Here is an 18,109-nt window from a genome sequence, read left to right as displayed (position 1 = left end):
AGAATAGTTTTATTGAACTGAAGACTCATGCCCTGCAAGATTGCCTGATTATATCTATCCAACTCTGTACTTGTGGCAAGTACATCTGCCACAATTGATGAAAGTCTCCTAATAGATTGGGAAGACTGACTCAGTGCAAGACTGACTCAGTAAGCATTAATATGCATAACTGACTCTTATTTCAGTGTTTTAGCAAAGGAAAATGGCACCTAGGGAAGATAATGTTTGTACTCTTCCTAAAATTTACCTAGAAATTAATAATTACTCAGTGTCATTCAACTAAAATATAAAGCTAGTAACTGAGCACAAAATTTAGATAAATTCTCCAGCTGGTATCATTTTGCCCCCTTAGACTGGCAGCTAGGGATCCACGTTCCCTTCTGTACTCCCTTTGCTATACCGCTTCTTTATTTTTACAGAATTTACAATAGTTACATTTCAGATGTTTTTCCATAAATTCAAGTGAATGGTGACCAACTTATTTTAGATAATCATTACTTTTAGGGAAGAGTGGCTATTTATATTATGAAATAAAATTTAACTCTTTCTTTTCTCAGTTATGAAAAATACTACTTGATATGTTCACTGACTCACAATGGAAAAGATCTATTTAAACCTATTCAATCAAAGAAGGTTGGCACTTATAAGAATTTCTTCTATCTTATTAAATGGGATGAACTGTAAGTGTATATTTTTTCAGTATACCCTTTTGTTTACTTTTTCCAGATATGCATCCTAGTTTTTATTTTTATTACAATTTCCATTAAAATCCATTAAATTCTTACCGACATCTTAATGTCTTTATTAGATATGACTCTATAAAACAAATTCTCATTTAAAAATCTGAAATACTCTTTTAAATCTACATGTAAAATTGTAGCAGCATGCCATTAATTCTTCCTAGACCTTGTCAAGTTAAAAATACAAATTTACATATAATTCTAGAAAGATGGTATTTTATAACGTTGCTTAGTTTAGGATTTATTCCGTAACATTGTATATGGGAAGCTTAGTTTTTGGTTAACAGATCTTAAAAAATTATCTTAAGTCCATGTACAAGATAATTTGCACTGTTAATATTTTTTAAATATTGTTTTTAAATAATATTTTAAAGGGAATGCTTTCATTATTTAGGCAGATAGGCAATTGCAGAACTTTTTTTTCTGTTTATTAGTTGGCTTCTAATTTTCCTTTTATTTTTTAAATTATGAAACTAAAACATCTGTGAAATAATAAAAATAATAAAAAAAAATGCATTAGACTAAAAAGTGTCACTTTATTTTCAATACCATCTCATGGCTCCTCAGAGTGACCACTATTGACTTTATGTGTACTTTTAGACCTAAAAAAATAAATCAGTAAACATCTACATGTCTGTCTGTGTGTGCATATCTATCTATCTATCTATCTATATAGATAGATAGATAGATAGATAGATAGATAGATAGATAGATAGATAGATATGCGCACATAACATCCCAAATCAGAAATACTCAGAAACAGGGGACCTCAACCCCTGGGCCATGGCCTGGTAACAGTCTGTGGCCTGTTACGAACTGGAACACACAGCAGGAGGTGAGCAGTGGGCGAATGAGCAAAGCTTCATCTGTATTTGCAGCCGCTCTCCAGTGCTAGCATCATCACCTCAGCTCCACATATCATCAGGCATTAGATTCTCAGAGTAGCACCTGTCCCTGCTACTAAAAAGGTTGGGAACCACTGCTCATAAACACTCATCTAATTTTTCCTAAAGGGAGTAAAAATGACTACTATTATTTTGCCTAGAAATTGACATTGCAAGTCTTAAATAAAGGTGCTAACAAATTTTTTAAGAAAGGAATGTTAATGAAATTTGTTTAAGATTTTCATAGTACATGCTAGCTGAACTTGCTACTTAAGTAAAGGTTACTCAGGATTAAAGATTATATGATAAGTTAAATGAAATACCTAAAATTGTCAGTTTCATTAAAAAGTTAATTTTCATCTTCAATCTAATTTGTTTTTTCTATTAATACATTTTTCCCTCCACAGAATCATTTTTCCCATCCAGATATCACAGTTGCCATTAGAATCAGTTCTTCACCTTACTCTTTTTGGAATTTTAAATCAGAGCAGTGGAAGTTCCCCTGATTCTAATAAGCAGAGAAAAGGGCCAGAAGCTTTGGGCAAAGTTTCTTTACCTCTTTTTGATTTTAAACGGTAAGTGTTACTGAGTCATGATGGTGAGTTAATGTGGACATATCTGCAGCATCAGAATTGACTAGAGAACAGGGTAGGGAACAATGAGGTAGGTATGTGAGGTAATGACCTGCCTCAGTTTTTCCAATGTGATAAAAGGAGGTCATTTCAGAGACACAGATCAGAGGAGACCAAAGTTATTCTACTGTAGTTTGAACGTAACTAGTATTCAAAGGTGCCACTCACTGTTTCAGGAGACAAGCAGCAGCAAAGTTCACTTTTTACCTGTCATTTTATTTAAAGCACTATATTATTGACATAATACTTATAGTCTTTTAGGTACCCTTGATACTACTAAAACAACTCCATTTTTCTTCTTATCCCTTTCCCATCATTCTCAAGGTCCAGAATCTACAACTGGACATTATTCCCTTCTCTTTACCTGACTACCTGACTCCTCTACCCTTATTGCTATGGGCCCCAGGTCCTACATCAGGTCAAAAACTTACTGATCCTTATGGGTAAAGGAATTTTTGAGTTTTGCATCTACTAATAGCCGGTAGGATAGTGTAATTTATCTGGTCTTTCAGCTGACTATTTTAATTTTGTTTTATGTAATAATGTGTTCCATGAGACAATCAAGAATCTTCCTAAATTAAAAAAAATCAATTGAATGAAGGTTGGAATATGTTTCATACAGTACCTGGTAACATTTTGGAGAGTGATAACACATTAGCATATTAAAGTACTTCAAGTTCTACAGTCAACAAGCCTATCGCATTTAATAACACTATCACTGTGATAACAAACACATGGAGTTTACTATGCACTAGCTATTCGTCTACATGCTCTATGTTTTAATAAAATTAACAAAGTCTTATATTCCTCATATAACCCTACGAAGGTAGGTGTTATTATCCTTTTTTCAGTGGGAAAAATCAAAGTATAGAGAGCCTAAGTGACTTGCCCCAGAGCACTTAGCTAATGAATGGTAGAACTGGAATTTGAATCTAGGCTGTCTGGCTCTAGGGTCTGTGTTCTTAACTATTATCCTGTTGCCATTCTCAAACTTATTTGATACACAATGGAAACATTCTGCCCTATCGAACAGTTTGAAAAATGATTTAATAACTGACATTTAACCTACAATAAAATAATTAAAAATTAAGAATGAAAAAATTATGCTAATCTAGTTCTACTTCCTCTTTCCTCTTAAATGGCAAACACAATTTGATTTTCTAGGAATCATTTGTTAAAATCATGTGATGTTTGAAACAGTGATTTCACAAATTTTGTTCTTGAAATATTCTTTTCCCATGTACTTAACAATAACATTTATTTTTTTTCTTTTAGTCATTTTTCCCATATTTGAGGAGGCAGTATAATATTTTTTTATTCTCTGCCTTTTTGTGAGCTAAAATTTTATGTGACACCCAACATAACTCTGAACCACCAAAAGACTAGAGAAAAGCAGGGATTATTAATGATGTGTATTTAGAAACTTTGCCAGATATAATATGTAACTACTCCAAAAACATAGTATTGGCCTCATGAAGGGATGGAATTGTATTTTCAATTATCTTTGATAAATTAATGTCAGGTAATGATTATGTGAGAAAATGAAAGTGATGACCTTACTTGAATCCTTATTCCAATAAACCAACTGTAAAATAAGAGAGAGAGAGTAATTAGGAAAATTTGAACACTGACTAGAAAGCTGGTGATTTTAAGTAATGTCAATTATTTTAGGAGTTGTAATGGTATTGTACTTACATTAAAATAAAACTTTATCATTTAGAGATATATAACAATATCTGCAGATGAAATAATATGATAGGAATTTGCCTATCTAGTTGGGGTTGAGAGTGGTACTAAAAAAAAGAATATAAGAGGAAACATTAAGATTGGAGTCTAATTTTGGAAAGGATATTTGCTGTTTTAATAAAATTAACAAAGTTTAATGAAGTTTATAGTTTCCTGCTTTTATATATCTCATGTTATTTTTCAGATATTTCTTCTGTGTAAAGATATATCAATACCTTTATTGACAAATGTTTTAAATTTAAGTAGGCCATAAAGTGGTAGTCTAGGGCAAGTGTCTGCATACTACACCACACTGCTTGTTTTTTGTAAATACAGTTTTGTTAGAATATAGCACATATTTATTTATGTATTATTCATAATGCATAATTATTGTATAATGTTGAGTTGAATGTAACAAAGAGGTATATCCCAGAAAGACCAAAATATTTACTGTCTGGCCCTTTAGAGAAAAAGTTTGCTGACCCCTGATCCAGGGCACAGATATAACTTCTCATCTCAGATGATTAGTCCTGTGTCACAAGTAGGTACTGGGTTTTCTGGCATGTGTTTTTGTTCTTATGGTAGAAGTCAGGGGGCAGTTCTGTCATCCAGACTACATACCACCTTGAAATGTATTCCTTCGTAGATCTTTAAAGACTATCCTTCCCATTCCTATTTATAGATGTTGTTTTGGGCACAGGTGACTGAGTCTTTGCCCATCTTATGTTCTGTCCTCAACCCCATTTCTCCTAAAATATGTTCGTTCATTCTCCCTTCCTTTGTTCCAGCTCCCACACTTCAGTACACTTACCTGTAGAATCAGTACACAATGGAGAGCAGCTCCTGCTATGTCTTTTTTATATAGAGGACATTTCATAAATGTTTGAATACTAACATTTCAAATTCATTACTATGTGTTCTGAGCTTTGAATTAATTTTTAGAATGAATATCACAGTATTCTTCTATTCTTCTGTTTGTATTCATGAAGGTTTTTAACATGTGGAACTAAACTTTTATACCTTTGGACTTCATCACATACAAATCCAATCCCTGGAACAGTTCCCAAAAAAGGATATGTGATGGAAAGAATAGTGTTACAGGTAACGAATGGTACTTAAATTTAAATTTATTTATAAAAAGTGTATGTATACCATGATTTGGGTTGTTATTAAAGAAGCCTAATTAATCTTGTTTCAATCTTAGGATCTGTTTTCAATTTAAATGTCAATAAACCATTTCCTATTTCTGGGAAACAGTAAAATATGCCCTATACCCATCCTAAGTAATATATGTTCTGTTGAGAATTACCAACAATGGTAATCACTTTCAACAAAAGGACAAGCATTAATTTAATATTCAGTCTAAAATTCACCTTGATAGCTAAGAGAAATCAGTTTTCTTAAAGACAAAGAAGGTAATGTGGTAACTATGTGGCCTGTTCAGCTATAATTTGATCAACTTCTGTTCAAATTTTAAGGTTGATTTTCCTTCTCGTACATTTGATATCATTTATACCACTCCTCAAGTTGACAGAAGCGTTATACAGCAGCACAACTTAGAAACATTGGGAAATGATATAAAAGGGAAACTTCTTGATATTCTTCACAGAGATTCATCATTTGGGTATGTTCCTTTGATTCTGTTTTTACCTGGATATCACCTACAGTGTAAAGCTCAAGTTAATGGTTTATTAAATGCCCCGATTTATTTCATAATTTAGCAATGCTCTTGGTATGGAAAGTTTTTCAATATCTCTTTTTAATGCTATAAAGAGACTATGTGACTACATAAAAGTACAGAAATTTGTACAGGTTAAACTTTTTACATGATCAAAAGGCAAACAACAAATTAGGAACTATATTTATAGTAAATAGCAATAGATTAATTTCCTTAATGTATAAAGAACCTTTTCATATCAGAAAAACCAACAACTCAGTAGTAAATTAAACAAAGAATATTAATAAGTAATTTTTGGAAAAGAAATATAGTGCCTTTTAACTCATTTCCCATTTAGAACAAAAAAGTGTAGCTCACTGCTAGGATTAATTTAATTTTACATAAACATGCTCTTTGAGGATGAAGCAAATCTGACTGGTTTTCAATGTGAAAATAAAATATAAAAACTGTTCTTGGATTTATTCTAAACAGAACTTGTCTCTAATCCTAATGTAACAAATTTATACATAAATCGGATTCATGAAATGAATCTTTGGCTAACAACCGTTCGAGAATAATATTGACATCACATGTAGGAATGCTATGTTTTCTAGGATTTGACGTTTTCATCTTCAAGAATTACTATGTTTTGTAAATGGAAATACCACTACTAAAAACAGAATGCTATAAATAGGATGACGTCATTTGTTTCCAAAGACTATTGATATACTAGAGTGATGCAAAAATAATAATAAAAGCAAGATATTTCATGGCAAACTTTGAGAGTAAGGTTAGGACTAATTCATGAGTTATCTTGGGGTAAATGCTGCAGCCACAAACGCCGCCAGCGGGTAGTTTCAGGGCAGACTGGGAGATGGGTTAAAGATCTGAAAGGATGTCGGCTTCTCAGGAATCAAAGAAATAAATATAATTTAATATAAGATACCATTTCATACATATCAGCTTGTTGAAAATTAGAATGTCTCATATAAAGTATTGATGAGGATAAAGACAAATGGAGATTATACTGTTGGCTGAATTCTAAAAAGGTTTTGGAGAGCAATTTGGCAAAACCTACAAAGATCACAGCATGCATAGTCTATGACCTAGCAAGTCCACTTCCAGTTAGTTGTATAACTTAGAGGAAATCCTTTTATATTTGCTTGTGGAGACAAGAACACTCATTACAGTATGCGTTTGGATTATTGTAAAACTGATAGGCAATGTCTGTCAATAGGGGTTAAATTATTGTATGTTTATCCAAGACAGTACTATATAACTGTTAAGATTGAAGTTATAGTTATGTACTAATATGTAAGATATGTTTAATGAAGAAAGCAAGGAGTAGAATCGTGTATGTAGTATGTTACTAGGTCTACATGTACCTATGTATATGCTTCTATACAACAGGACTCTGGAAGAATATACAAGCTTAGGCAGTTGCCACTGGGAGGGAAATTAGGAGAGAGACTTCAGTGTGCACCTTTTTTCAATATTTGATTTTCTTTCAGTATTCCACATGAATACATTTCAGTGCACATATTACATAGACAAAAGTTGATGGGTAGTAAAATAGTGAAATCTCTTTTTTCACATAAATGTTTTTTATTAAGATTAAATTAGAATCTCCAAAACAAGTCCTTTTCCTTTTGAATATTCAATTGAGCTGTGTAAATCATCTTATAAAATTTTATAATAGCATTTGTGTTTTATATGGCATTTGATTTTACTTATATAAAATGGATGAAATCCTTGCTCTTAGGGTGGTGGCTTTTGCTTATTCAACTCTAATTTCTAGTGTCTGGCATCTGGTTAGAGCTCAATATATTTTTATTATACTGAATTATCCTTCATTTTCGTAAATAAGACTCTTTTCTCAAGGCAGAATAATTTCTTTCTATCCCCAAAATTAGGATAAATGAGTAGTGTTTGCTGTACATTATGCTTTTCTATTCCAAATTAGTATTAATGATTCTACCAAGAAATGGCTATCCTAAAATGAATAAATTTCTTCTTTGTATTTTTAATCATTGAGACTGTAACTGTCATTACGATATCATTGAGGAGTAATTTACTTCTGTTATGTATGCAGACTTTCTAAAGAAGACAAAGCCTTTTTGTGGGAGAAACGTTATTATTGCCTGAAACACCCAAATTGTCTTCCTAAAGTACTAGCAAGTGCCCCAAATTGGAAATGGGTTAATCTTGCCAAAACTTACTCATTGCTTCAGCAGTGGCCTCCATTGCACCCACTGACTGCATTAGAGCTTCTTGATTCAAAGTAAGTCAACTGCCATTATATTTATTTGCTTTGTTTTATTATTGTTAATTTTACCACTAAGGTATTATGTTGTAGGGGTACTTTGTTTTAACATGAAAGCAATTCAGTACAATGTAAATGGTGTAAATGTACATTTCTACAAACACTGTTTTACTGAGGTTATTTAAAAGGCATGTTGTATCATTTAAAACTAATGTAAAGAGAAGTAGGTTGTAAATTTTGAATAATTTGTTATATTTTTGTGATATTGGCCCAAATTAATTTCCATTAAGTTTAAGATTTCTAAATAGTCCCCTAATAGAATTTGTATAGCACATTAAGATTTTCTTCCTAAAAAAAAAAAAAGAAGAAGAAGAAGAAACATACTGCTTTTGAATAAAGAGCTATTTGAGAATTCTTTGGCAGGAGTAGATTAAGATTGTGTTTTCAGGAAATATAGCTTCATTAGAAAGAAGTCATTGTCAAATCTTGTTTTTTGGTACTCTTCTAGATTTGCTGATCAGGAAGTGAGGTCCCAAGCTGTGACCTGGATCGAGCCTATTAGTGATGATGAGCTAACAGATCTTCTTCCACAGTTTGTACAGGTGACTTTTTACTTGGTTACCTGCCCTCCTTACTGAACCCTGAGTTTTTATGAGTAGGGAACTTGCTAAGGGATCCCCTTTCTGTTTTGATTAAAAAGTACTTTGATAGCGTGGGAACGTTGAGGTCCATTGCATTTGGATTTAGTGTGAATTTTTTTCTATTGTCAGCTGCCCCACTCAACTATCATATTTATGTACCTGGATTTTTAATTCTTTGACTTTAGATTCTCAGAACAAACCAGACTTAAGCTTTTCTTTCCTTTTTCTTTACCAGCTATTTAAACAGAGCTATATGTTAGTCCCAGGTCTGTACTTTTCTGCTTAATTTTATTAACTTAGCTTAAGTTAATTCATCTGTTTCATATTTATCAGTATCATCTTTCATCAACAAGAATAAGCTTTATATAATTTTCTTTCGATATTTTTATACTAACAACATAGTATGGGGTCGACCACTAGTAATTCTTATTTTCCTTTATGTGTAGGCTTTGAAGTATGAAATTTATTTGAACAGTTCATTAGTGCGCTTCCTTCTGTCCAGGGCATTGGGAAATATACAGATAGCTCACAATTTATATTGGTAAGATTTAAATTTTCTTAAGAACTTTACTCCTAATCCTAGTATTTATAGAGATAAAATACTCTGAAAGTCTAAATGGTATGCTCAGACTTCTTACTGCAGATACCAGATGTTTTATTGAAGGCATTATAAAGAAGTTGAATTTTTATGTCATTAGAAATAAAACAAAAAATAACAAAACCCTCTGTTGCAAAGATATTTAGCATGTTAGAACTCTATTAATAATGAATAAGTTTTTACTTGCATATACAACTTGCAGTTTTTGGTACCAAAAATTGAACTTGTTAAATTGATTTTTTAGAGATGTTCATCCAGTTTTCAGAAGTGGCTAACAAATATTTTGCTCTATTAGGCTCCTCAAGGATGCCCTGCACGATGCACAGTTTGGTGCCCGATATGAACATATTTTGGGTGCTCTCCTCTCAGTAGGAGGAAAAGGACTCAGAGAAGAACTCTTGAAGCAGACAAAACTTGTACAGCTTTTAGGAGTAGTAGCAGAAAAAGTAAGGCAGGCTAGTGGATCAGCCAGACAGGTATGTAGCCATAAGAGGGAACATAAATATTTGGATATTAAAGGATCTTTACTGTGTTAAATTGTTATTCTTTATTAATAGACATCCAATAGAACTCTAGCTATACCTATGCTGTTTGGGGCAGATGAATTCAAAGGTTGTGTAAAATCTATAGGACACGATTCTACAAACTAACTCTGAAAATTAATGTTGTTTAACTCCCATGCTTGTATTATTCCTTCCTGGTTAAAATTGTTCTCTTAAGGTTCTTTTTCATTTTGCTTTTTAATTTTTTTGTAACCGTAAAAGTAATAAAACTCTAAATTGATGCTAATGTTTAAAAAAGTCAAATGAAGAAACTTATAAAATAAAAAATTAAGACTTTTACAGTTTTGTTTTCTCCCTGTAGGTTGTTCATAGTTTGCTGTACGTTTTCTTGATCATTTTTTATGACTTTACACATATAAACACAAGTATAGATACAAATTTTCGGAGTTTTAAAAGTGTTCCATTTTAACCATTTTAAAGTGTACAATTCGTTGTCTTTTCATACATTCATGATGTTGTGTAACCACCACCACTGTCTAATTCCAAAACATTTTCATCACACTGAAGGAAAGCCTGTACCCTCTAATCACTCACTTCTCATTCCCCTCCCCTGTTGCCTGCCTTGGTAAACACTAATCTGCTTTCCGTCTTTATGGATTTGGTTTTTTTTTACTTAGGCTAATATTCTTGAGGTTCATCCATATTCTAACAGATGTAAGTGCTTCTTTCCTTTTTGTGGCTGAATAACATTCCATTGTGTAGATAATACCACATTTTATTTATCCATTCATCTGTTGATAGACATTTTGCTTCTTTCTACTATTTAGCTGTTATGAAAAATGATGCTATGAATATTTGCGGGTTTTTTGTTTGAACCACTGGTGCTGTTATCTAAAGCAGCTATACCATTTTAGCAATGTATGCAAGTTTCAGTTTCTCCACATACTCACCAACATTTGTTATTTTTGATCACATTTTGGTAGAGCAATCTAATCAGGTGGTTTTTTTTGTTTGTTTGTTTTTTACCATTTTTATATATTTTTTTGAAGAAATTTCTAAGTCCTTTTTTAATTGGTTTGTTTTTGTTTTTGAGTTGTTTTTTATATATTCTGGATACTAGACCCTTATCAGATACACTATTTGCAAATATTTCTTCCACTATGTGAATTCTCTTTTACTTCTCTGATAGTGTCCTTTGCTGCACAAAAGTTTTTAATTTTATGAAATCTAACTTACCTTTTTCATTGCTTTTGATATCATATTTTAAGAATTAGTTGTCAGATAGGTGAAGATGTACACCTATGTTTTCTTCTAGGAGTTTTGTAGTTTTTCTCATATATGTAAGGCTTTGGTCCATTTAGAGTAAATTGTTTCATATAGTATGAGATCAGGGTCCAATTTTGTTCTTTTATATGTGTGGTTATTCAGTTGTCCCAGCACCATTTGTTAAAGAGACTATTCATTCTCACTGAATGATCTGAGCACCCTTGTTGAAATTGGTTTATCATAGATACGCAGATTTATATCTGTACTCTCAATTCTGGTCCACTGATCTAGATGTCTTTCCTTATGCCATACTATATTCATTACTGTAGTTTTGTAGTAAGTTTTGAAATCAGGAAGTATGAGTCCTTCAACTTGGTTCTTTTTCAAGATTATTTTGGCTATTCAGAAGTCCCTTGCTATTCTATATGAATTTTAGGATCATTTTGTCCTTTTCTGCTAAAAGCAGTTGTAATTTCGACAAGTATTCTATTGAATCTGTAGATTGATTTGAGAAATATTGCACTCTTGATACTAAGTCTTCCAGTTCATAAAAATAGGCTGTCTTTTCATTTAGATCTTTAATTTTTTTCTTTTAATTTTATATATGTATATTTTTTACTTCATCTTAGAGAATTCATGTCAGTACATTTAGTTACCCTTTACGTTTCTTAATGGGTACATAATATTACAAGGTATTGTAGTATAAGTTATGAACTATTACCTCTATGTAGGTTGTTCACATATTTTTCTTATCCCAAACAGTTCTTTAATGAACTTTATAAGTTTTTGCCCCTTTGCCACTATTTCCTTATAGAATATTCCTACACGTGAAATAGCTGAGTTAAGAGCCATGTATATTTTTAGTTATGGTAGTTTCTCTTAGATTGCTCTACCAAAAAAATGCCTGTATACACCTTCCTTCCCACCAATAGATTATGAAATATGTGTTTCCCACCCTATTGCCAGTTCTGGATATTATCTTAAAATTTTCATTTGTTAATTTTGCATCTCATTTCTGTTTAATTTCTATTTCTTCATTAGTGAGTTTTATTTAATATGTTAAATATGAACATATGTACTTATCCTCCTATGTTTATAGCCTTTGCCTTGTCCTAATTTTATTTTTATAGTAAAAATTAACTCTCTGTGGCAATAACTCTTTTTGACAATTGAGTGTTTTAAAAATTGGATCCACGTCATAATTTTATTATCTTAAAAATAGGTCTTCATTTTCATTATGTATTAATGAAAATGTATTAATCTCTTTTTCTAGGTTGTCCTCCAAAGGAGTATGGAACGAGTACAGTCTTTTTTTCTAAGAAATAAATGTCGCCTGCCTCTCAATCCAAGTCTTGTGGCAAAAGAATTAAATATTAAGGTGACACATAAAATACTTATAAGTTGATATAACATTTCAAAGTAATGTGTAGGAAGAAGGCAAACGGGCAGGTATGCTTAAGGCAAATGAGGATAAAACCTGCATAGGTTGGTTATAAGTATTTGTGGATGTCTGCATATGATCTATATTTATCTCAGTATATTTTTACCTAATCACCATTCCTGAAAGAATAAACAGTGTAAAATTATTTACTACCTCAAATTAAACTATTTTTTTTTTACTTTGGTATAATAGCTATATAAGAAGCGTATGTTGTAATTTCAATGATAAAACTATTCAACTAACAGGCGTTTCTCCTTCCTTTGGCTATAGAAAAGTAGTTGAATAATCATCACTGAGTTATTTTATTTTGAAGCGGGCTAATCATACAAATACTGGAATTTCTCTACCACGAGTTCAGCAAAGCAGCCAATTAATTCATCCATTAGTGTCATATTTTAAAAGGCCAGGGTACAACTATCAATAATGGAGTTTGAGATTTAAATTTTTCTTTCAAGCTGAATATGGCTGCTCTTCATTGAAATTTAACAACGAGTACCTGACTTGTATAATTATGTCATTTGGGGGCAGGGTGATTATCTTTTTTCCCCCTTCAGTTTTGTTTGTTATTTACCTTTAAATTAGTCTAATTGTCTTAAATTAGTTTTTTAACCAGTTTTATTTTAAAATAAGATTTCATCTTTGCTAATGAAATTGTTCAATTTGTCACTATTTGATTCTATGGCTAATTATTAATTATAATAGTACCATAAATAGAAGAAATAGAGATCTTATTCCAGATTACACTGATTTAGAAGAAAGATAAGAATATACAAAATTTTGTGCTCTGTTGAAGGTCAAACTTTTAATAGTTTTTGTCTCAAATTTGTAAGGTTTTGCTTCTCTGCCTGGAAAGTAATAAATGATCTATTATGCATATATGTTATGTTTAAGTTGTAAAAAGCATTTTTATATACCTCTTATCTGACAGATAATCTAAAAAGAAGTTCACATGCGTTGTTTCATTTGCCATAATTCAGAGGAACAAATGAGAAGAGAAATGCATAGGACAGAAAAACCTTAAACACATTTTTATTCCAGTGTTATTTTTCTAATACTTAATATGTTGTATTCGTAGTCATGTTCCTTCTTCAGTTCTAATGCTGTACCCCTAAAAGTCACAATGGTGAATGCTGATCCAATGGGGGAAGAAATTAACGTCATGTTTAAGGTGAGCAAAATAAAGTTACTTTGTTTTTAAATGAAAATTTAAAAAGTCTTTTCTCAAATTCCTTTTCCAAAAGTTCGTTTATTTAATATTAAATTGAATCATTATGTGAAAGGTTATCACTGACATAAACTGTTCCCAAACTGATAATGGGATAAATACAACGCTGGGCTAGAGCTGTTGCCATGCTGGTCGGGCACGTCATAACTCCAGGCAGTGCCTCTCACACAGACCGTGATGCGAACGGTACCCCCTAGAGTTGTGTAGCGCAAAACTGCAAAACCATGAGCAATGGCGCTGGTTTTTAGAAACATACTGACTTATCTGTGGGAAGCAGCAGGAGTGGAGTACTGCAGAGTAATCTATTGTCACAGTTCTATGCATTGTGACCGTATATTTTGAATGAGGAATGGAGAGTTTTAGTTAATGAGTTTGATTAATGGAGGTTCATAAGGATAGCTTCTCTTGAACAACCTTTGATATACGAAGCAACTTTCTGTATACTTGGATTTGGTTTTAGACTCTTATTTTACTGATGTATTTGCCTTTTCCTAAAACAGTATCATCTGTTTGAATACAAACATATATTGTTTTAATATTCGTTAAGGCAAATCCCCCTTTTATTTTTTTCATAATTTTCCTGGCTAGTCTCAAAAATGTATTCATTATGTACTTCTAAGGTATTTTATTTAATTTAAAGAAGAAAATGAAAACTTGATGCGATTCTAGTTAGAATTAATTTATTTTGGGATGGTTAACTTTTTTATTTAAAGCAAACTTTATTTTGAGATAATTGTAGATTCATAGTTTATTATAAGTAATTGCACAGAGATTGTATGTCCCCTTTACCCAGTTTCCCCCAATGGTGAGATCTTACACAGCTATTTTACAATATCACAATCAAGATTGGCATTGACACAGTCAAGATATGGAATATTTTGATCATCACAAAGATCCCCCCACTTACCCTTTTAAAAAATTGAATATAATGTATATACCATAAAACCCAGCCTTTTAAAGTGTATAGTTCAGGAAACTGAGAAAAGAAGAGGTTAGAATACTGTAGAAAAATTAAAAGGCAGTTCTGTTAATGTCATTTTTCACTTTTTTCACTGTTTCCCCCTTCCCTCCTTCATAGTATATAATCTATTAAGTTTTTAGTAAAGTATAAGTTTAATTTTGTGTCTTTGATTTTAAGGTTGGTGAAGATCTTCGGCAAGATATGTTAGCTTTACAGATGATAAAAATTATGGACAAGATCTGGCTTAAAGAAGGACTAGATCTGAGGATGGTAATTTTCAAATGTCTCTCAACTGGCAGAGATCGAGGTAAATCTGTAAGCTGTGTCTTGGTCCCTTTTTTTGTGCTTGTGAACTTAGCTCAGGTTGTACCTGCCCTAAGGGTCCTGATGCTGGTACATTATGATTTCAGTTGTTTCATATTTTTTTTAGTGTTGCTTTATTGATTCTTTTGCTCATGATTAAATAACTCAGTGAGTAGCTCTAATAAGTGCTTTGCAGTAACCAGCGATATCCATTAATTGACCCGTGAGAACTTTATGGTCTTTAGCTTTTGACTAAAATGAAACAACTTTGATTTCATTTTTGCAAAATAAAATGATTACAAAGTTTTTTTCTGCTAAGAACAAACTTCATCTCATTATTTATTGAATAAGTTTTTTTCCTCACCATGTATGTTAAGTGTGAATAATAATAGTACTACATGCATAGAAATACTGATAATTAAATGAGATAATGAATGTAAAACACCCAGTATCTGATACATATTAGGTGCTCAGTAAATCGCAACCATCACCATTATTCTTATTCAACAAATGTTTGTTGCATATCTAGCATCCACAACTTGCTCATAACATGTAGTGCTTATATTTTTGAGGGAAGCAATTGAAGACATACACAAGTAATTAGAAAATGCCTTAGTAAGCTAACAGCTCTAAGAATTACAAAGGCAATGCTCTGGGGGTTTAAAGGAAAGAAAGCCCACCTACGGTCGGTAGAAATAAATGCTTCACAGATTCTAATCATAGACACTAGGAAGTCACCTGAAAGATTATTTTATCTAATCATCCTTCTAATATTTGCCATTCAGTTTATGCTTAACTGCCTATAGTGAAGGGAATCTCTACATTTCAAGGTAGTCCATTCTGTCCTGGATAGTTCCGGTAGCTGTAGAGTTCTTTCTTGTATTTTAGATGAATGGGAACTAACTCTTGGTGTCTTCTAATCAATCATCAGTTCCAGTTCTGTTCATAGGCTATCATGTAATTAAGTCAGATTCTTCACGATGACTAAAATTATGGAGTCAGATCCTGAGTTCCATATTCTTCAGTGATTTGTCATACATGACTTTCAATTACCTTATCAGCTGATTTTTTTTATTGTAAAGGGCTCAAGTGATTCCTAGTCTCTAAGAATGTACCTGGGTTTTATAGAATGTAGAAGGTTGGGCAAATAGTCACGCATATGGAGCTTATTAACAAATAAAACCATCATTCTTGCTCCTGCTGAATCATGTCTTGGCCATTCTGTACATGTACATTTTGAATCTCAGACCCAAGTGTAGGACCATAACTATTAGCTTTCTTGTTATATTTGAGCCATTACTTTTCAGCCTATTGGGTTCTTTTTAAAGTCTGAGTTTTGTTAGCCATTGTCAAACTTCTTAGTTTGTGTCTTGAACCAATTTGAAGAACATACATTCTGTAGCTTCTGCTAAGTCATCGAAAACACATATTTACTAAGAAAGGGCCAAGCACCAACCTTTTTGGCCTGTCACTAGAGATCTCCCTTCAGGTGATTTGTTAAATCTTTGGGTATTGTATTTTACTTTGTTACTCATCTTCTTCACTGCGTTATCAACCATTCCACATTTCTCCACTTTATCCATCAAGGCAATATGAGAGTCTTATCACCTTTTTCCCTTCAGGTTAGGATGTACAAACTTTATCTTCTCAAACAGGAAATTGGTCAAGAATTTTTGCTGGTTGTTTTTCATATAAGTCTTGTAAGATGAACGTTTTTATCAAGTAAGATTCCTTTACGATAGTCTACTATCTCATTAGATTAGTTTTTCTGTCACACACTTATTTCATATAGTTCAACATCTTTTTCTTCTTATGGAATCCCATGTAACTTTGGAGGCAATCAAATTGCTCTTGTTTTTTACGTTGTTTCTAACTAATGATCAAGTACTTCTTTTGTGTCTCGCCCTGTGCTCAGCTTTTTACTTGTGTTATCTGGCTGTATCCTTATTTTTCCAATGAAGAAATTGCATCCATATCCTCTGAAGTTTTTAATAGGCACCTCAATCTATAATAATCCCTCCCTTCTCCAGACTTAGCAGACTTTAATATTCACCAGATATTTACTGCACGGTTTGTGTCTTTCCTGCTAGATCGATTTTTAAGTTCCCTCAGGTTAGGGACCATATCTTATTCATAGATAGTAGTACTTTGTATATCTTATGAACTTTGGTCCACTGTTTTATACATGATAATTTGTACATATGTATGTTTATGAAATTAGAAATTTATATGTATATTAACAGTTTGATTAAACATAGTTATAGAATCAAGATGCAGGTACTCATTGAAATGTTGTCACTGTGAACTATAAACTAGATGAGATAAGCAAAACAACATAAAAATTCCAAATGAATTCATTCTGCCATATTTGACCAGGCTACTTGGATTATAACCTGGTCCTGCATACTTTGTTTGGGGGTGGCCTGGAGGCCTTGGCCTACTTAGTTTCTCCCAGTCCTTTGTCCAAAGCAGGTCTCTGTATGCATATCTTATTTTAATGCCAGTGCATTGCCTTAATTTTTAAAATATATAAAACTAAATTTTAAATTATATAAATAATATATGCAACATAGTAAAATATCCATATACATGTAATAGAATAAATTGAAAAGTAAGTCTTTCTCTCAGTCCTAGGCATGCTACTCCTATACAAGTGCTACTCCTATGACCTTATGTAGCCTTCTGGGAATATTTTGTGTATATTCTAATATAATAGCTTTTCTTTTAAACATATTTCTCCATCTAGATTTTATCTTTAAAAACATATTTTTGAGATCTTTCTACATAAGCACATAGAGCTCTGCCTCGTTGTATTTCATTGTGTAGATGTCCCCTAATTTATTTGTTTGATACTTATTTTAAAGGAATTATAGAGAGAAAAAAAAATGAGTTATCCAGCCAGGCATTTACATTTCGATTAGGAAAAGGAAACACTTGAGACGTAAGCAAGTTGCAAGGCAATCCTAATCTATTGTTCCTTTTGAAAGACCTTAATGCATTCTGAAACACTGTTACCTTACCCAAATACATGATTAGAGACTTTTTTTTGTGCCTATGTGAAGTAATTTTATTAAAGATGTCAGTATCATCTAATTTATAATTAAAATTGTTATTCTTTGGTTGGGGGGTAGCACATAGATATACATACAGACTACAGAGTCTCAAATAGTTAAATTTAACTTTTACATTATGGGTCTTCTGAAAATAAAAAAATAACTTTGATTGCTGGTGTTTTCTAGCATGGGCTGCCAGACATTTTTCTTTTCTTTT

General features: G+C 32.1%; 1 protein-coding gene across 1 annotated transcript in view; it reads left to right on the top strand.

Annotated features, from left to right (window-relative positions):
* Window positions 1-18,109, top strand: part of PIK3C2A (phosphatidylinositol-4-phosphate 3-kinase catalytic subunit type 2 alpha) — an 86,118-nt gene that overhangs the window by 52,644 nt on the left and 15,365 nt on the right. Inside the window, exons 12-22 of the mRNA XM_016139536.2 lie at window positions 558-680; window positions 2,032-2,199; window positions 4,971-5,082; window positions 5,460-5,605; window positions 7,731-7,919; window positions 8,410-8,503; window positions 8,989-9,083; window positions 9,436-9,616; window positions 12,183-12,287; window positions 13,426-13,518; window positions 14,714-14,843. Of these exons, the coding sequence (XP_015995022.2) occupies window positions 558-680; window positions 2,032-2,199; window positions 4,971-5,082; window positions 5,460-5,605; window positions 7,731-7,919; window positions 8,410-8,503; window positions 8,989-9,083; window positions 9,436-9,616; window positions 12,183-12,287; window positions 13,426-13,518; window positions 14,714-14,843 (1,436 nt within the window). The remainder of the gene's footprint in view (window positions 1-557; window positions 681-2,031; window positions 2,200-4,970; window positions 5,083-5,459; window positions 5,606-7,730; window positions 7,920-8,409; window positions 8,504-8,988; window positions 9,084-9,435; window positions 9,617-12,182; window positions 12,288-13,425; window positions 13,519-14,713; window positions 14,844-18,109) is intronic.

This window comes from Rousettus aegyptiacus, unplaced genomic scaffold (assembly GCF_014176215.1).
Source record: "Rousettus aegyptiacus isolate mRouAeg1 unplaced genomic scaffold, mRouAeg1.p scaffold_m13_p_5, whole genome shotgun sequence".
Taxonomy (NCBI): Eukaryota; Metazoa; Chordata; class Mammalia; order Chiroptera; family Pteropodidae; genus Rousettus; species Rousettus aegyptiacus.
The sequence above is the reverse complement of the archived record's forward strand: the minus strand, read 5'-3'. Positions and strand labels throughout refer to the sequence as shown.